Source organism: Ursus arctos, unplaced genomic scaffold (genome assembly GCF_023065955.2).
Source record: "Ursus arctos isolate Adak ecotype North America unplaced genomic scaffold, UrsArc2.0 scaffold_16, whole genome shotgun sequence".
Lineage (NCBI taxonomy): Eukaryota > Metazoa > Chordata > Mammalia > Carnivora > Ursidae > Ursus > Ursus arctos.
In genome coordinates, this window is record NW_026622830.1 from 2,013,330 (window position 1) to 2,030,222 (window position 16,893).

Below are 16,893 nucleotides of genomic sequence, written 5' to 3' on the forward strand. Positions count from 1 at the left end.
CTGCCTGCCTCTCTCCCACCCCACACACATCCCAGCCATGCCCTGGCTTATGCCTGGTCCCTCCCTGGACACACTCTAGGTGCCCGGGTGCCCCAGACACAGCCCACCCTGCTCAGCGCACTGACGGGGGCATTTCCCGAAAGGGGCAGATGAAGGGTGGGGAGCGCGCCTCCCTGACGCGCAGACCGTACAGAGCCCAGGCTCTCACCGCTGAAGCCCCGGATCTGCTTCTTCGTCAGCTTTTATTTACAGAGGGTGTCTCCCTTCCGACCACCTCTCTCCACCGAGTCTCCGTCGTGCTCGCCTTGGAGACGTTCTGCCGACGCGCCCTAGGACAGCTGACAGCCAAGGGGACTTTCTCAGGCTGGGTCCCGTGCCTGGGGCGGGGCCTCGGGTGCGTCTCTTACTGCCTCTGGGCCTCCATCTCCTCACTCTTGGGCCTGGTTCGAGCTCTGTGCTTTGGGGCCACCTGGACAGCTGGGGCGCGGGCAGTGGGGCTGAGGCACCGACCCCGAGCGGCTGCTTCGTTCCACTTGGGGAAGGGTAACCTTGCTGCTGGGTGGGGGTCTGCAGTCCCTGCATCGAAGGGCGCCAACTTCACCAGGACAGGGTGGCATCCCATGCTTGCGCAGGCTGTCGGGCTGGTCCCTTTGCTGGCCGTCTACGGCACATGGGGTCCTGGGGGACTCAGGACGGGTGGCCTTAAGGTCCTTCCTTCCCATCTGGCCCTGGCAGGTGTCTCCTGGCAGGCTCTCTGGGATCACGTCAGGAAGCCCTCGCACTCAGCACACTCACTGCTCTTTTAGGGAAAGAGGTGGGAGGTAAGGGACCCGAGAACAGAAGGACAAAACACTGACAACGACATGCTTCTGTCTCACCAAGACTGAGGCCCCTGAGCCACAGGCAAGCTGCGTGTTGGAAAAGCCATCATGTCCACCCCGACTCCCCACCCGTCCAAGCCTGCACCCCAACAGCCCCTGCTGGCTCTGCCCCCAGCCTGGCTTCCCCCCGCTGGCGCCTCGCTTGGCACGTTATCTTCCTACGCTCCCAGTAGCTCTGTGCCGCCCGGTCTTGCTCTCCGTGTACCCGAGGATTGTTCTCTCTGTGTCTGATGATGAGTGTAATTGAGTGTGACTTCCAGGTGAGGTCCTCAGGGACGCCGCAAGATGAGGAGGAAGCTGGGTCATTTCCCTCCATCATCGATTCACCAGTGAAAGGTGAATAATGCAACACTGACCCGAGGCAGGATTTAAATTATCGCTTTTTTTTTTAAAGAAAAAAAAAAGAAAAATAGTGTCGGGGGAAGGCTATAATCATACGCACCTCGTCCAATCTACATGCAAAAAGTGGTAATTCATCATATTTTCTATTATCTAACCATTCACCTGTTAGGGACACAGAATTATTAGGAGCCAAGTGTGAGCACTGGCTGTTAAGTAAATGGGCTGACTCGTAAAACATCAGAGGTGAAGGTAAACAAGGGAACATGAATAATGAGGAGTCTGTCTTCATTACAGAAGCTCGGGGTGTCTTCCCTGGGGTGCCCTCCCAGACTTTTTGGGTTTGAGGTGGGCATCAGATGGCAGGTCCCGCTGCACCCCCTCCTGACCCGACCTATCAGGCTCTGCAGGGTGGGGCCCAGTGGTCTGCATGGTGGACGTGGTCCTGGGGGCGCTGGGGGTCAAGCACCAGCTCCACGGTGGATAGCAAGGCCTCGCAGAGACACAGGGACACTTGACAAAGGGCAGCGTGTAGGCAAGGCCAAGTGAAGAGCGTCGTGAACAGACAGGCCAAGGCGAGAGCAGGAGGTTGGGAGCCGGGACTGGTTCCCAGGTGCAGGTCACTAGACAGGGGGCACTTGCTGCTTCTGCAAAGTGCGGCGGTCAAGGGAGCCTCGGCTATTCTCCCGAGAGGAAGCTCAGAAGTCACTCCCCTCAGGAGGCAGAACAAATATGGAAACGGCTTCAAAATCCCCCCATGCCAGATCCCGAGGAGCGCATTTCTAAGACCCCGAAGATGGGGTCACAGATGACAGACGCCCTGCTGCCCCGACAGGCCATCCCACGCTGTCCTCAGGTCTGGGGCTGACCTGCTGGACGCTTCCTCAGCACCTCAAATTCCCTCCATTTTTGAGGAACCGGCATGGGAACAAATCCATCTGATTTGATAAAAGAATTTATGGAAACATTTTCAAGTTAGCTCCCTGTGGAACATGCCACGCGGGCGCTGGGTCTGCTGGTGTCTGAGGCTTCTTCTCAACCACGGGGCTCGGGGTGGGTCTCACGACGTGCGCCCGGCCCCTCCCGCTTGTGTCTGTCCCCTGAGCTGGCACCGCCTCGGGAAGGACCTGGCGCCACCTAATTTCTCTGATTGACAGTGCAGCCCTGCGGACCCCCAATGCCCAGACACGGCTTCAGGAGGGGCGGGAGTCTGTGGTTGCGATCTGCTCCGGCAGATAACAGGAAGGAGTGGGTCTAACATCCCCGATTGTGCCTGCTCTCCCACCTTCCAGGCTGGGCCGTGCACACGCCCTTGTCTGTGTGGTCACTGCGCGCACGCGGCTGAGGGCCGGGCACACCAGTCTCCGGCCATAGGGAGACCTGCACTGGCAGCATGGAAGGTTCTGGGGGCCCTGGTGAGGCCACAAGCTTCTTTTTTTCCTACTCCCACCAAGAAAGCAGCCCTTGCCTCTCTCGACACTGAGCAGGCCTCAGGGAAGGCAGCCGGCGCCTCTCTCCCTGTAGCCAGCCTGCCTCCGCCGGGGTCCACGATGGGCCCTGGAGGCGCCTGTGACTTCTCACGCACAGTGTGCCTGCAGACCCGTTGACATCATCTCATCTACCCATTCTTGCAGGACCCTGATGTTTGGGTAAATAAGTGGCCAATCTCAGACGTAAAAACAGACGTAGGGCCCCGTGTTCCAAGAGCACGGATTGCGCAGGGGTCTCTGGTCAGAGGACGTGCGGGAGGTGACGCGCCATCCCGCACCGCAAACTGGCGCTGCCCGTGACGGGACGGGGTGGTGAGGGTTTATTCCCTGAACACGAGTGTCATTTATGCGGCTTCCCGTCTCCTCCCGTTCTCCCTGCGTCCTTACGCCTTTGGGTTACAGGTGCTTCCAGAAAGGAAATAATGCGCCCCTCCCTCCACGTCAAACCTGCCACTGATTTTCACGGAGAATAATCAGATTCTTAAAAAACAAAAGAGGCACTGAAGTCTGTCCTGATAGTTCATTCCTCGACCTCCTACTTCCCTTTCAATATGCATTTGAAAAATAGTACATTTTGTTTGCCTGCAAGCATGTATATTTAAAATATTTAACTAGGCTGGTCTCTGCAGCCTTCTGGCTGGTTTCCATGGTAGCTAAGGACGGACAAAGTAAAATGGTATTTAACAAACACAAAATAAAACAACGGAGAAACATCTCTGTTCTCTAGCAAATAGAACATGGGAGCCATTCTAAATAAACATTTGCATGAGTTTGGATCTGAGAGGCGCTGAGTGAATTTTCCTGCGTCCACAACACCACTGAGCACCTGCAGGTGCCATCCCCCCCCTCCCCAACTACGGTATTCCTGACTTCTGATCTCTTGTAGGAAGGGGAGGTCGTTTTGCAAGTTCCCATGGAAATCGTACAAAGGAAGGTTTCCAGAATGGAATGGCATGGTTACTCCCTCGTGCATGTATTCGGAAGGAAAGTCTTAGTGGCTCACTCTGCCCACCAGGGCACTTAGGGAGAGAGGGTCTGGTGCCATCCTCGCTCACCTCTCTGCAGGTGGAGGCTTGGTGCAGTGACCAGCCCAGGTCCTGCAGCTGCAGCTGGGGGGCGGGGGCCTCAATGCAGCCCATGTCCCCCGAGCTGGCACTTGCCCCTCTCTGCCCTCAGCTGGTCAGGGTGACACAGAGGGTGGTCCCGACACCCCCTCCCACCCGGGGCCAAGCAAGCAGACTGAGTTCCGGAAGCTGTGAGCAGCTCTGGGGGAAAGAGTTCAGTTGTGGCTGCTCGGGCACTCTTAGCAGTCGGGGTCATCTGGTTGGGAAGGCGTCATGCTGTTCCTACTGGCGTCAAAACCACATTTCTCCTGATGAATACCTCAGAGCTCCCCCCTCGTCCTCTTGAGCCTTGTCTCCCCTCCAAAATGAAGATGAAGGACAGCACAGCACCCCAGGTGCAGGCAGGACGGGGTGGACCCCGCAGAGCAGCTGTGCATGCAGACAGCATGCTCCCGGGCCCTGATGAGAAGGGCAGGATGGGAGACCTCACAACGTCCAGACAAACCCCTGCGTGTGGCGTGTGGCGTGTGCGTGCGCGCACGTGCCCAGCCAGGCTGCTCAGCCGTCCTGGCCTCCCCAGCTCGCCGAGCTCCCCCAGGGCCCCAGCAGTTCAACACCTGTCTCCAGACCACAGCCTCTGCACCTGCCGACATTTGGAACGAGATCATTCTCCGGGCTGTGGCCTCCGTGCATTTGCAGGGCATCCCTGGCCCCCACCCACTTGATGCTAGAAACCCCCCTACCTCCCCCCGGTTGTGACAACCCAGTGTCTCTAGGCTTCTCTGAACACCCTGGTGGAGAACTTGCTTGAGAGAATCAAGAAAATTATGTTTGGTTGGAAACATTTTAAATGAAATTACTCTTCATTTTACAGAAAAAAAGATACAATCGCAGTAAAAAAAAAAAAATTAAATTAGCAAGTTAAGCCAAACTGTGTTACTTTTTCCTGGAGTTGTTAGCGGTGGAACTGAATGAATCTTTCACACTGGTGTCAGTTTGTGAGAAAAATGGTCAGTTCATCAGTGCTGATGGCTCTGGAGGCTTCGAAGAGGACGTGATCAGGGTCTGCCTGAGAGCCTTAACTCAACCAGACTTCAGTCACATTTCCTTCTGGAAGGTGCCCGGGGACGTCCGGCCCCACGGTCCACTCCTGTTGTCCACCGAGGACGTGGGGTCCACGGGACGGGCTCCAGGCCACGCCAGTGCCCGGCCGGCAGGGTGTAGGCTCACAGGCGTCCCTGACCTTGCTGGGGTTCTTCTCACGGCAGAACATGCCCGTGACCACCTCACTATTGTTTTCACAAACATCTTCAGGAATAAGAAGGATTTTATATTTAACCAAATATCCAGTGGGAGCCAGGGCCTTGGACAGAACCACAAACCTGTGTCGGTCTGGAAGGAAACCTGGCTTGATTTTCACTAGAAACACCTACAGGAGGGCAGCCTGGACGCCCAGTACCTCCCACTTCCCGAACGGGGTCTCCACAAGGCCCCCACGTGCTGACGCGCACGCACACACGCTCCAGCCCCCATCACGAGCTACAGGCTCCGGGGGCGGGTGAGCAACGCACCCACCAGCACACGCACATCTGCGGTGTTCACGGCTCACGCGCATGCACGCTTGTGCCGTCTCAGCTCACTGGACCCCCAGGAGGCTGCGTGCAGAGAAGTGTCCCCCAGGGCTGGCTGCCCTGCACCCCAGGCCCAGATTCGGATGGGCTGAGATGGCATTCCGCCTGCGGACAGGAGAAGCCAGGGCTGGAGAGGCCTCTGTCTGGAACACTGGCTCCTTCTCCGATTTTAGGCCTTGGCTTAGAGGTTACCTTCCTGAGCTCTGGACACAGCAGCAGCCTCTGCCCTCTGCTCAGGGCCTGCTCCCTATTTCCCAGTGGTGCCCCTGCATCGTAACACAGAGCCAGGTGTCTGGTGGGGACACAGCAATGCTCAGTCGTCGTTCCCCCAGGGAACCAAGGGAGCGACCTGGGACCCTTCTGAGTCACAGGACCCCAGGATCCTCAGAGGGTGCCCCGCCTGTCATGTCCACACTGGAGATCACGGTCCCAGAGACAAAGCAGAACCCGTGCAGCCTGTCTCCCACGGCAACGTCCTCAGAGGCTTCCTTGCCAGGCGGGGACGCTCTCGCTCACCACGTTGGTGTCTGCACGGCCGCGCCAATCCCCAGCAAGCCACCTGAGGGTTCTCCTTTGGCTCCTGCCCCATCAAGAGGCGGGGGCAGCATCCCCCCGGGACAGGCCGGGCAGGGTCATGAGGCTTCTCCTTGGGACTTGCAGATGACTCTTCACCTCCGCTCTGCAAAAGGAAGGGTTGACCCAGGCCCCCGGTGTTCCAGGCTGTTTGCAGCCGGAGAGAGCGTCTACGTTTGAGCTTTGCACTGGGAGCTGCCTGCTCAGCCCAGGCCGGCAGAGACAGAGTCAGGAGGACACGGCAGCCCTCGCCCCGAGGCTGTTCTCCAAAACACAGACAACAAAGATGCCGAGATGCACCTTCGACCAAACAAAACAGTCACTGTGCCCTTCATGCCAACAAAGAGTTAGAAGCCGCGGAGCGGGGGCGCTGCCTGGGGGGGGGTGGCCATGACTTCGGCCTCTGGAAAGGGAACAGCCTCCTGCCCAGCAGCTGTGGGGGTCTCTGACGTGGAGGGATATACGCCTCCTGCCCCTGGTCCCGGCAGTCCGGTGTGTGCCTGGGGCAGGCCCCGCGTGTGGTGGCGCTGTCTGCGCCTGCGTGAGTGCCGAGGGTGTGAACGCTCGTCAAAGCGGCGGCTGGCCTGCCCGGCGGGGAACGGGAGTGCCGACGCCATCTACACCTCACCAACAACTGTTTGTTTGGGGCAGCTGCTTCTCAGTGGCACTGAGGTCATCCATCTTCTGGAAAAGGATAAAAGAACCGTCTTGCTACTTTCTGAAGTCGCACCGTCTATCCCTCGGGCAGCACCTAATGACCTTCTGGGTGCTTTCCCAGGGTGACACCTAGCGTGGAAAGCCCCGGGTGGCTGCCTTCAGTGAAAACGTCCGTGGCGTCAGGGCTCACGCAGGGCTCACCTCTCAGATGGACAGGTGGACGGCAGCAACTGGTCCTCACCAGGCCCTCTCCAGTCCACTGTCGGGTGACCAACCTGGGAGTCCTTGGTGAGAGCAGTGACGGGCTCCTGCCCACTCTCAGGATGGAGGGGTGACGGGCTGTGGGCTCGGGGGGCAGACCGTGAGATGGAGGGGGGACGGTGCACGGGGAGGGAGGTGGATGGACCGCAGCCCTAAAGTATAAGGGTCTTGTCCAAACTGTCCTCATTGTGCTGGGGACCCGAGCAGCTGTATGAAGGGGACTTGAGGGTGTCTGGAGCCCTGGGCAGGACCCTGGCTCGGGACTCCCATCCTGCATTTTGGGGGGCAGGGGGGGTATATGGGGTCTATCTACTCTCCACTCAGCTGGCGGGTGAGGCCACACCCCTGATGAGAGTGTCCTGGGGCCACTGAACCGAAGTACCACAGCCTGGGGGGGAGACAGCAGACACTGTCCCAGTCCTGGAGGCCAGAAGTCCAAGGTCAAGATGCTCTCACGGTCAGTTCCTCCAGAGGGCTGGCCTTGGGGGAGAGTCCACTCCAGTCCTCTCTCCTGGACTCTGGTGGCTTGCCGCGATCTCTGGCGCTCCTTGGCTTGTAGAAGCCTCCCCCTGCTCTCTGCCTTCCCCTTCACCTAGTTCCGTCTATATGCGCGTCTGTGCCCAGACGTCCCCCCTTTCAGACGCACGCCCGCTGGAAGGACCACCTTAAGGAATACGTCTGCCGAGCCTACTTACAAATACAGTCCCATTCTGAGTGACCGCAGGTTAGGACCCCAACACATGCTTCTCGGCGGGACGCTCTCTGCCCGTCCGAGTATGGAAGCCCGAACCATGCGGGGAGCTTGGTGTCATCCCCTGGGCCCGGCTGGGCGTGGGTGCCGCTCGGCAGAGTGTGGCTTTCATAAACGCTGACGCGTGTGCTAAAAGCCAGGATTCGTTTCATAAACAACAGTTTCTTTTTGCAAACTATACCCACAGGTCCCATTGCCACTTTCCAGTGTGAGCGCAGCCAGTCAGCTGACAGCCGTGCACGAAACTTTATCTTCAGTATTTACTGTTCGGCCAGAATATTGCTCTGATTCCTCAGGGGCGATTCAGCACTCCTGTGGGAAATATGTGACCTCATTTGCATTTTCTAATTGAATTGCTATCAGCTTTCCTGCAAGACTGCACAAAAAAAGTTATTCCAGATTCCAGCACGGCTGGTATTACCCACAGAAAGGCCGCCTTTGAATCGTTGCTAAGAGAGGAAACGGAAAGGGGAAAACTTGCCAGATTTTTATGGTTCATCTCACTGGGGAGCTGTCAGTTTTGTCCAGCTCCACCGAGTCGCCGAAACACCGGGCAGGGAGGTTGCACTTGGAGAAACCCAGGCGCAAGAGAAACGGGATTCATGGAACCGGGAAATTAGGGGGTTCCCGTGCGCTGGTCCTTGGGGAATTTGTTTCAAAGCTCCTTTTGGCGAGAGCTTCCGGGACTTTCCATTCTGCACACTGCTGCCTCGGAAAGGGTGCTTTGTGCGTCTAGAATCTTTTGCTAGCTGCACCCCTGCTCACTGTGTCCTCATCTGAACCCCCCTCCCTCCCCAAACTTAGCCAGGAAGCCCTCAGCATGCATTAAAAAAAATTCCACCTAGAATTGATTTTGGGGGGGTGGGGTGGGCTGGGGTCATTTCACCTTTTCTCCTAAAGGATACCCCATCGGTCCAGCATCATTTACCAAAAAGACAGTCCCTCCTCCATGATCCTAGGTAGGGCTTGGCAAACTTTTTGTTAAGGGGTCAGGTAGTTAAGTAGTTTAGGCATTGAGGCCAAGAAGTGAAAGTGAGGATATTAATATAGATACTTATACAACCATTTACAAATACGGAAACCATTCTTAGCTTGCAGGCTATCAAAAGGCAGGTGGCAGGTAGATCAGGCCACGGGCTCTAGTGTGCTGACCATGGCCCCAGAGGGCTAGCCTTATAAAAATCAAGTGTCTGCACCGTGTGCCTTTGACAAGGTTTATCAGACTGTATATGTGAAAGTGGGTGAATTTGACTGTATAAAAGTTAGACCTCCGTGAAAATGATTTTTAAAAAACACATTAACTATTTTTTCTGTGTTTGCTATTCTGCTCCATTTGTCTGTTTGATTGCCTTTGCCCCTAAACCACCCCATTTAATTACTGCAGTTCAGCGGCTCTCCAGCCGGGGTGATTTTGTCCCCGGGAACATTTTGCAAAGACTAGAGAGAGCTTTGGTTGCAATGGGGGTGGTGGGGAGCTGACGTCTAGGGCCGGGGGCCGGGGATGCTGTTGGACATCCTACCGCGTGCAGGACAACCCACCCCACCCCACCGTGGCGAGTGATCCAGCCCAAAGGCCAGCAGCGCTGAGGTCAAGAGACTGCTCTGGTTTGCACATACACCTCTCCACGTCCCCAGTACCAACTGCCCCCATCTTCGTGCTGTTCTGGGCTATTCTTGGTCCTGCGCATTTTCATTTAAAAATGTAAAGTCATCTAGGGGTGCCTGGGTGGCTCAGCTGCTTCAGGCTCAGGTCATGATCTAGGGTCCTGGGATCAAGCCCCACGTCGGGCTCCTTGCTCAGTGCGGAGTCTGCATGAGATTCTCTCTTCCTCTCCCTCTGCCCCTCCCCCTGCGCGCTCTCTCTCAAATAAATAAATCTTAAAAAAAAATTTAAAGTCATCTCTCTGCCCTTCTACAAACAAGCAAGCAAACACGCTGTGGTTTTTGTTGGTATCGTGTTGTTCCGTCTACAGCCTCTGGGTGGCGCTGGCGTCACCGTGGCACCAAGCTTTCTGAGTTCCGTGCAGGCACACTCCTGTGGTTTTCCAGGTCTTTAATTGTTCTCAAAAGCACGTAAGGGTCTTGTGAAGGTTTCGTTAGGTTTATTCCTGGTTATATGATCATCTTAAATGCTACTGGAATTGGCATCTGGCTCACGTGTCGTTCTCTATTTATTCCTGGTGCGTGGAGGTGCGATTGGTGCCACACCCAGCTCTCTTGCTAACGAGAATCACTCACCCAGCCCAACGGATTCTGTGCAGATTATCTCAGATGCCCTGCATTTATAATCCTGTAAGCTACACGCACCGCCAGTTCTGTTTATTGGGATCTCCTTTTTTTGCTCGACCTTGTGAGCTTGAAGCTCTGGCATGTGACCTAAGGTTGGCCAGGTGCTATTTCGGACGTCAGGGAAGGCTTCGACTAATGTGCTGTGTGCTCTGGACGAGGTTAGGGACGGCCCCTTCTCCTCCTAATCTGCTGGATATTTCATCCTGAATGGGAGTTACATTTAACAATGAAAATTCAGATGGTCATGCGATATCCATCCTTAATTCTGTGTTGAATTACGTGTATTCATTTTCCAGTGTAGAAACAACCTTGGGCTCTTGGAACAGACCAGGGCAGCCATAGTTTGTCCTTTGCAAACATGGGTGCCCTTGAGCTTGTTAATATTTTGCTCAGGTGTTGTTTTCATCTACTTACGAGCAGCCTGGCGGACAGCAACCCGCTGCCTACCTGCCCCTTCAGGGTTCTTGCTGGTTTGGACAAGGCACCTGTTCAGGGCTCCCTGGACACGTTTCTAGGGATGAGCTCTAACTCCTCCCTACAGAGGAGTTCTTCAGCCCCGCCACCACGTGTGGGCATGGCCTTGGGACACCGGTTTGAATTTAAATCTGTTTGTAATAACAAAACAGTTCAGGTTTTCGTCTCGCGTTAGTGTTGGTAAGTTGATTATATTCCCAGAATGTTTTATCATTTCAAGTATGTTTCCAAGTATGTTGGCATAAACGGTACGTAACACACTGAAACCATCCGTGAGATAGGTCATGACACCGTATTTTCGTTCCTGATAAGGATCACTGGCAGTTTCCCGTCTTAGTCTGATCAGCTCGGGAGTTTTAGGGTCCGCTCTTGTCTTTGTGAATTCTATTATTTTGATTCCATTACCTTCTTCTCTCGGTTTTACTATTTCCTTCTTTCTACTTTGTTCCACTTCATTTCTTTCCCTGATTTCTTGAGGTGACTGTGTAGACTGCCGGTTTGCCCCTTCCTTCCGGGCTTACGCAGGTAAGGCTGCGCGCTCCAGCGGGGCGAGACCTTGGCTCCTCCTGCCGGTTTCAGCACGCAGTTCAAATCTCTCTGTAACCTGCACGTGATTTCCTTCCTACCCAAGGGCCAGTCGGAAGGCTCTTTACTCAACTTCTAAATCTACGGGGACTGTTTGGTTACCTTCCTCGTGACTGATTCCCGGCTTCATCGCTCTGATTCTAAACCTGTGGTTGGAAGTTCAGCCTCCGGTCGCTCACGTTTCGCGCAGGTGCTAAGTGTACTTGAAAATCACATGTACGCAGCCTTGGTTGGGTCTTTGTTTCAGATGGGAGGCCAGACTTATTAAATCTGTGGGTCTATTCTTCTGTTCCCTTGCTGATATTCTGTCTGCTTCCTCTCTCGGGTACTCAGAGGTGTGTGTTAAATTTTACCAATAATCGAATATTTGTTTATGTCTCCTTTTAGTTCCACTGAATTTTGCCTAAATATTCTGAAGCTGGATATTAAGTGCACACAAATTTAGGACTCGTGTGTTAACCGAGCGCCCAGCTCCCTTCTGATGAGAATGGCATGGTATTTCCCCTGCGTCATTTTACTTTCAACTTTTCTCCATCCTTACACATTTTAGATCTGTCTTCTGTGACCTGCGGATACGAAGTTAGGGTTTTTCTCTGATCTGTCAATTTGTTTTCTTTTAATCACAAGAGCTCATCTATTTTCATGTATTATAACTAATATATACTTGGAAATCCACCGTCTTTCTCAAAGAGAAACACAGAGCTCCTCTATTTTTTCCTTCCATTTTTTGGATTGGTAAGTTTTAGTTTTCTATTTTCCTCCATCTATTATGTTCGAATTTAACAATCTAATGACTCTTTTTTGTTTGTTTGTTTAAGAAAGTCTACTTTTTTGGATTTCCTGCTCAGTGGGGAGCCTTCTTCTCCCCTTCCCTTTACCCTCCCCATTCATGCTCTCTCTCTCGCTTACTCTATCTCAGATAAATAAATAAAATCTTTAAAAAAAGGCTACTTGGTTGACAATTCACATTGATAACAGAGGAAAAGGACAAATTTTATTATTTAAAAAATTTTGCCTAAATTTGCAGACTCAAAGAGGTGAAAACATTGGAGCGGGAAATGCACCCAGGAGGTGGGAGGGCTCAGCTCTCCTTTGCACGGTGCTGGTCATCGTTAAGTTACCGGCAAGAGCATCATGTCCCCTCTGCAATCCTGTCAGAGTCCTGTGAGAATCCCACGGGGATTACGACACATGTGTGCTTATCCCTGAGTACAAGGTCAGACACTACGGAGACTTCAGGTCACTCTGCAAGTTCAGATTTACTTCTGACCTGAAATGCCACCTCCCTTGGCCAGGGCTCCATGTGCTTCTTCAGGTCCACCGCTGTGACCTCGTGGGGATTTGTTCCCCCTTGGAACAGGGCTCTTTGTCTTATCCGAGTAACACATTAATTTGATTTCCATCATCTTGCAGGACGATGCGAGCAGCCTGGACACTCCGACTCCGCGCACGCCTTCCCGCCTGTCATGTAGCTTCCACCCCACGCAGCGCCTTGCCCGCCTTGCTCACGGCATCTACTTCATCTTTCCCGGCTTTTCATGCCAGGCTTTCGTCTCTGAGTGTCCTATTTCTGCCTGAAGACCACAACCTGTGGCAGAGTCTCTCGGGGCGCTTCCTGAAGGGGACTTTTACTGGGTAACAGAATCCTGTGTCTGTCACCACCCACCGCCTTCTGGCTCCCATTGTCCCCACGGGGGGTCAGCTCCCGTGTCACCGCTGTGCCTTCCCCGGAGCTGGCGTCTGTTTGCTTTCAGACCTTCTGTGTGGCTTAGGTTTTCAGAGCTTTTGTCATAAAATGCCTGTTGTGGACTGAACGTGTGTGTCCCCAAATCCCTATGCTGGAACCTGACCCTCAGGGTGACGGTGTCAGGAGGTGCGGCCTCGGTGAGGGGTGATTAGGATCAGAGGGGGTCATGCGGGTGGAGCTCTCGAGGTGGGACTGGTGCCCATTAGTTACTCTCTTCTGTCGGCTCGCTGCCAGGTGAGGATACAAGACGTCCGAAGACAGCAGTCAGCGGGAAGCCCTCCTGGGGACCTGACCACGCCATCTCTGATCGCAGAGCTCCAGCCTCCAGAGCCGCGAGGAGTACGTGTCTGTGGTTCACAAGCTGCCCAGCCTACGCTGTGTCCTTCCAGCAGCCCAAAAGGACAAAGACCGTGCCTGAGTGTAATTTTCTTCCTATTATCCCGTGTAGAGTTCGCAGAGCATGTTGAAGCGAAGCCTGGATGTCGGCTGCCATTCTCTTTTCAAATATTACTTCTGCTCCACTTTATCCCCCCTCATATTCCAAACACACACCTGCTGGGACTTCTCGCTACTTCTCCAGTACCTCTCACTCTTCCTTCCGTGTTTTCCTTCTGTTTATCTCCTTGTGATTTAGCCTGAATATTTCTTCTGACATTTTCTGCTTCACTAAATCTCTCTTCAACTGCATCTAATCTGCAGATATATCTCCCCATTGAGCTTTTTTTTGTTTGTTATATTTTTCCGCCCTAAATTGCCCAATTCTTTTTTATTTTTCTAATTCTCTGTCAAAATCTTGACTTCAGTGTGCTGAAACACAGTAAGCACAGGTACTGTAATATCTCTGTCTGATAGCTCTGTTACCTGGAGCCACTGTGGGTCTTGTCCCGTCCCCACTGGGGGCCCAGTCATTTTCAGCCGAGTGCTAGACATTGTACATAAGAGAAGACGGGTATAATTTGCGGCCCAGGGAGCTACCTTCCACCAGAGAAGATTTATATTTGATTCTGACAGGTGGTTATGGACATCGGCAATATGGCATCACCTTAATCCATTTATAGAGAGTGACATTATTCAAAGCTTGGCATCGGTCTCTGTAACGACATACCAACTAAGGGACTTGGTGTTTCACACAGACCCTCCTTCCTACCCCCAGGAACTACCCTGGGGAGGGTCCAGTGACTGCGATGGGCACAGGACTTTGAGGGTTGGGACCATGCTGATGACAGCGGTAAGAGCCGTGTCCCTGTGGCCGGGCTCTTGTGAGTCTACAATCTGTATGACACATAATCTCATATAATACCTGTGACAACCCTATTGTTATCCCATTTTCCAGATCAGTAAATCTTAGCGAGGTCATGTGACTTGTCCCAAAGCATCAGCCGGTAAATTGGAGAAGACGTGATTTAAACCATAACTCAGGGCAGTCAGGCTCCTCCTTTCTGATGCTGGGCTCAGCCATACCTAGAAAGCCAGTTTTTACTCCTTTCTAGAACACTGACTCTCCATGCAGCAAAGGGGCTGTGGTCATACGGCTCAGCATCCCTATCTGTCAAGTGGGGACAATGACAGGAGCCACTTCCAGATGTTTCGAGGGTCAGAGGAGTGGATACCTCTTAGGACAGGGGCTAGGTATGGTCCTAAAAAGTCAGGACAGGGAACTTTGGGTTTGAAAGTAAGAAGAAACAGGGAGCCATCAGGTGACCTGAAGTAACTAGAGAAGGGCTGGACTGGGTGGGCTGTGGAGACTCCACCCACCACCTTTCAGACACGCAGGGTGTGGCCCACAGCACTCCGCAGCTGGACTCACCAGGATGGCCTGGGCCTGGGACACGGATTCTCCCCTTCTGCCCCTTGGGTGCTGGTTGGGCCACCCTGACGTGGGGTTGGAGGGGCATTTGTACCGAGGGCTGTCTAATCGCAATCACCTTCGAGGAGGGTCAGGGGATTAACCGCATCAGAAACGGCTTCATTAACGCGCCGAACGAAAGGGGTCATTATGTTTTCAATTAGTGCCTTTTATCTGAGGCTTTCCACCAGCTTTCAGGACCTCTACCCTCTGCTCATGGGCACATAGTTTCTGCGTCGCAATCAGGGATATACATCTTCACACGCCGGCACCGGCCGTCGGCCCCCGGCCCCGTGCCTGGAGGGAAGGGCTCCCACATGGGCCGCGTCCCGGGCCCCCCCAGGGCCCACCTTGCTCGCTGCCTTCTCACCAGCCTGGGGCCCGTCATCATCACTCAGGAAAGAATGGAAACCACATCTGTCTGTCTTAGGGTCTCCAGCATCCACAGGGGGAGGCTCGCAACTTCCTGGGGCTCTGCTGTTAGACGCGGGTGTTGAGGCGAGGCCTGGTTCAACACACACCTGACATCCTTCCCGGGCAAATCAGCTCATCACCAGATGGGAAAGCTACCCACCAGAGTCACCGCCTTCTCTTATCTAACCTAAACCACCTCTACTATGTTTACAAACAAGATGAAACAAAACACAGGTCTCTGTTTTCCCAAAGTGGGTTCCTTGGAACACCTGTCTTACAAGATGTTCCATGAAGAGGGTTCCCTGATCAGCAGGCTTGGGAAACTTGCAGTCTGCGTGCCCCCGCGGTTCATGAAGCACATTAACTGTGTGAGGCTGTGATTAAAGCTACGGAAAGGAATCTGATCAACTTGCTTTAACCCTTTGCTTCCCAGAGCTCTTTTCTGAGGGGTTGCCCCAGGAACGCTGTTGAAGACACGGCTTCAAGTGGTGTGCTCGTTGCTGACATGCCGCACCCCGCATCACCGTAATTCTGATGGTCCCCGACCCCGTCAGCCGTGAGGGTCTCAGCACACTTCCTGCCTCCCCATGGGCTGACCCCGGGGCAGGTTGCCGTGGGCCCCTGGGACCTGTCATGCGGCCGACCCGGCTGAAACTACCCTGCTAACCCAGCAGCCCCATGCCTGACGCCAACCCTGCAGGCAGGGGAGGCTACAGAATTTTGGGTGCCCAGCGAGAAACAGGAAAGAACAGTTAAGACCGTCAAGAGGGCGAGAACCGTGTGTTAAAGTGGTCGTAGGGCCCGCGTGCCCGTCCACGAGGCTGACGTCTCTCAAGCAAGGTGGCAGGTCAGAGGGTCCTCTGGGGCCGGCACAGCCCGCTGAGGTGTCCCACCCCTGGGGAAGACTCTGCAGAGGGAGGAAGGCCATTCCCCAAGCTCCGTGTGTGGTCACATCTTACCTTGCGTGCCGGGTGCGTGGACGAAGGCTGGGCCACCAGCAGGCGTACCACGGCGTCCCATCGCTCGGCGGTCTGGCGGTCCCATGCGGTCACGGTGAACGCCACCTGCTCGGAGGGGATCTGCAACTCCCGCGTGGCGAAGACCGTCCCATCTGCCTCTACTTTGAAGTCCACGCTGTTGGTCTCATACCGCATCCCCTTGGTCCCCAAACAGCTGCTGAAGGTGACTGCAAGTGGAAAGGGAGACAGGTCAGCACCAGCCAGGGGGGCGGGAGGGAGGCACAGGCATTCATGCAGTTGCTTTTCAGCCGCGGGTTCTCGGTCTCCAAAGGAGCAACATGGGGAAAATGATGATTAACTGAGTTTTCGACCTTCAGATATTGTGTTTTATCTCTGCTGCTCCGGGAATTAGCTATCGGCCTTCACAGAAGGACATAAAACAGCAAAGGGTGAGCTGCTCTGTCTCCCCACACCCACCTCCCCGTCTGTATCCCTGAGTGTGCGAGTGGCATGGCGGGTGCGTCCTGCCTGAGAACGAGGCACTCGGCCGTCCCCCGTGGAGCCCCTGCAAACTTCGTGCCGCCAGCATGCTTGAATCCCCCAGGATCTGTTTCCACCCCGAGAAGGCCAACGGCGGGGAAGGAGCCGGGAAGGCGGTGTTCTGAGTGGGACTCAAATCTGCTGTGTTCTCTGGGGCACTTTATTACTCAGGGGCCCAACCTGACACCCGCAGACTAGGTCAGGGCGGGCTGGGCGGGACCTGGGGGCGGCGAGGGGCTTCAGGGACCGGGACACGGGGTGGGGGAGGCAGCGGGTTTCTGAGGCTGCGGCACACCGCTCTGCTCCACACGCAGGAATTAGGCACCGCATCGCCAGCCCCTCCTAAGGGCTCCATCATCCCGCCACTTGTAACTGCTTGGCCGGGAACAACA

General features: G+C 54.5%; 1 protein-coding gene across 1 annotated transcript in view; it reads right to left on the reverse strand.

Annotated features, from left to right (window-relative positions):
* The window catches only part of CDH4 (cadherin 4), a 534,326-nt gene that overhangs the window by 126,378 nt on the left and 391,055 nt on the right, over positions 1 to 16,893 (reverse strand). Inside the window, exon 3 of the mRNA XM_057312450.1 lies at positions 15,962 to 16,188. Coding sequence (XP_057168433.1) covers positions 15,962 to 16,188 — 227 coding nt within the window. The remainder of the gene's footprint in view (positions 1 to 15,961; positions 16,189 to 16,893) is intronic.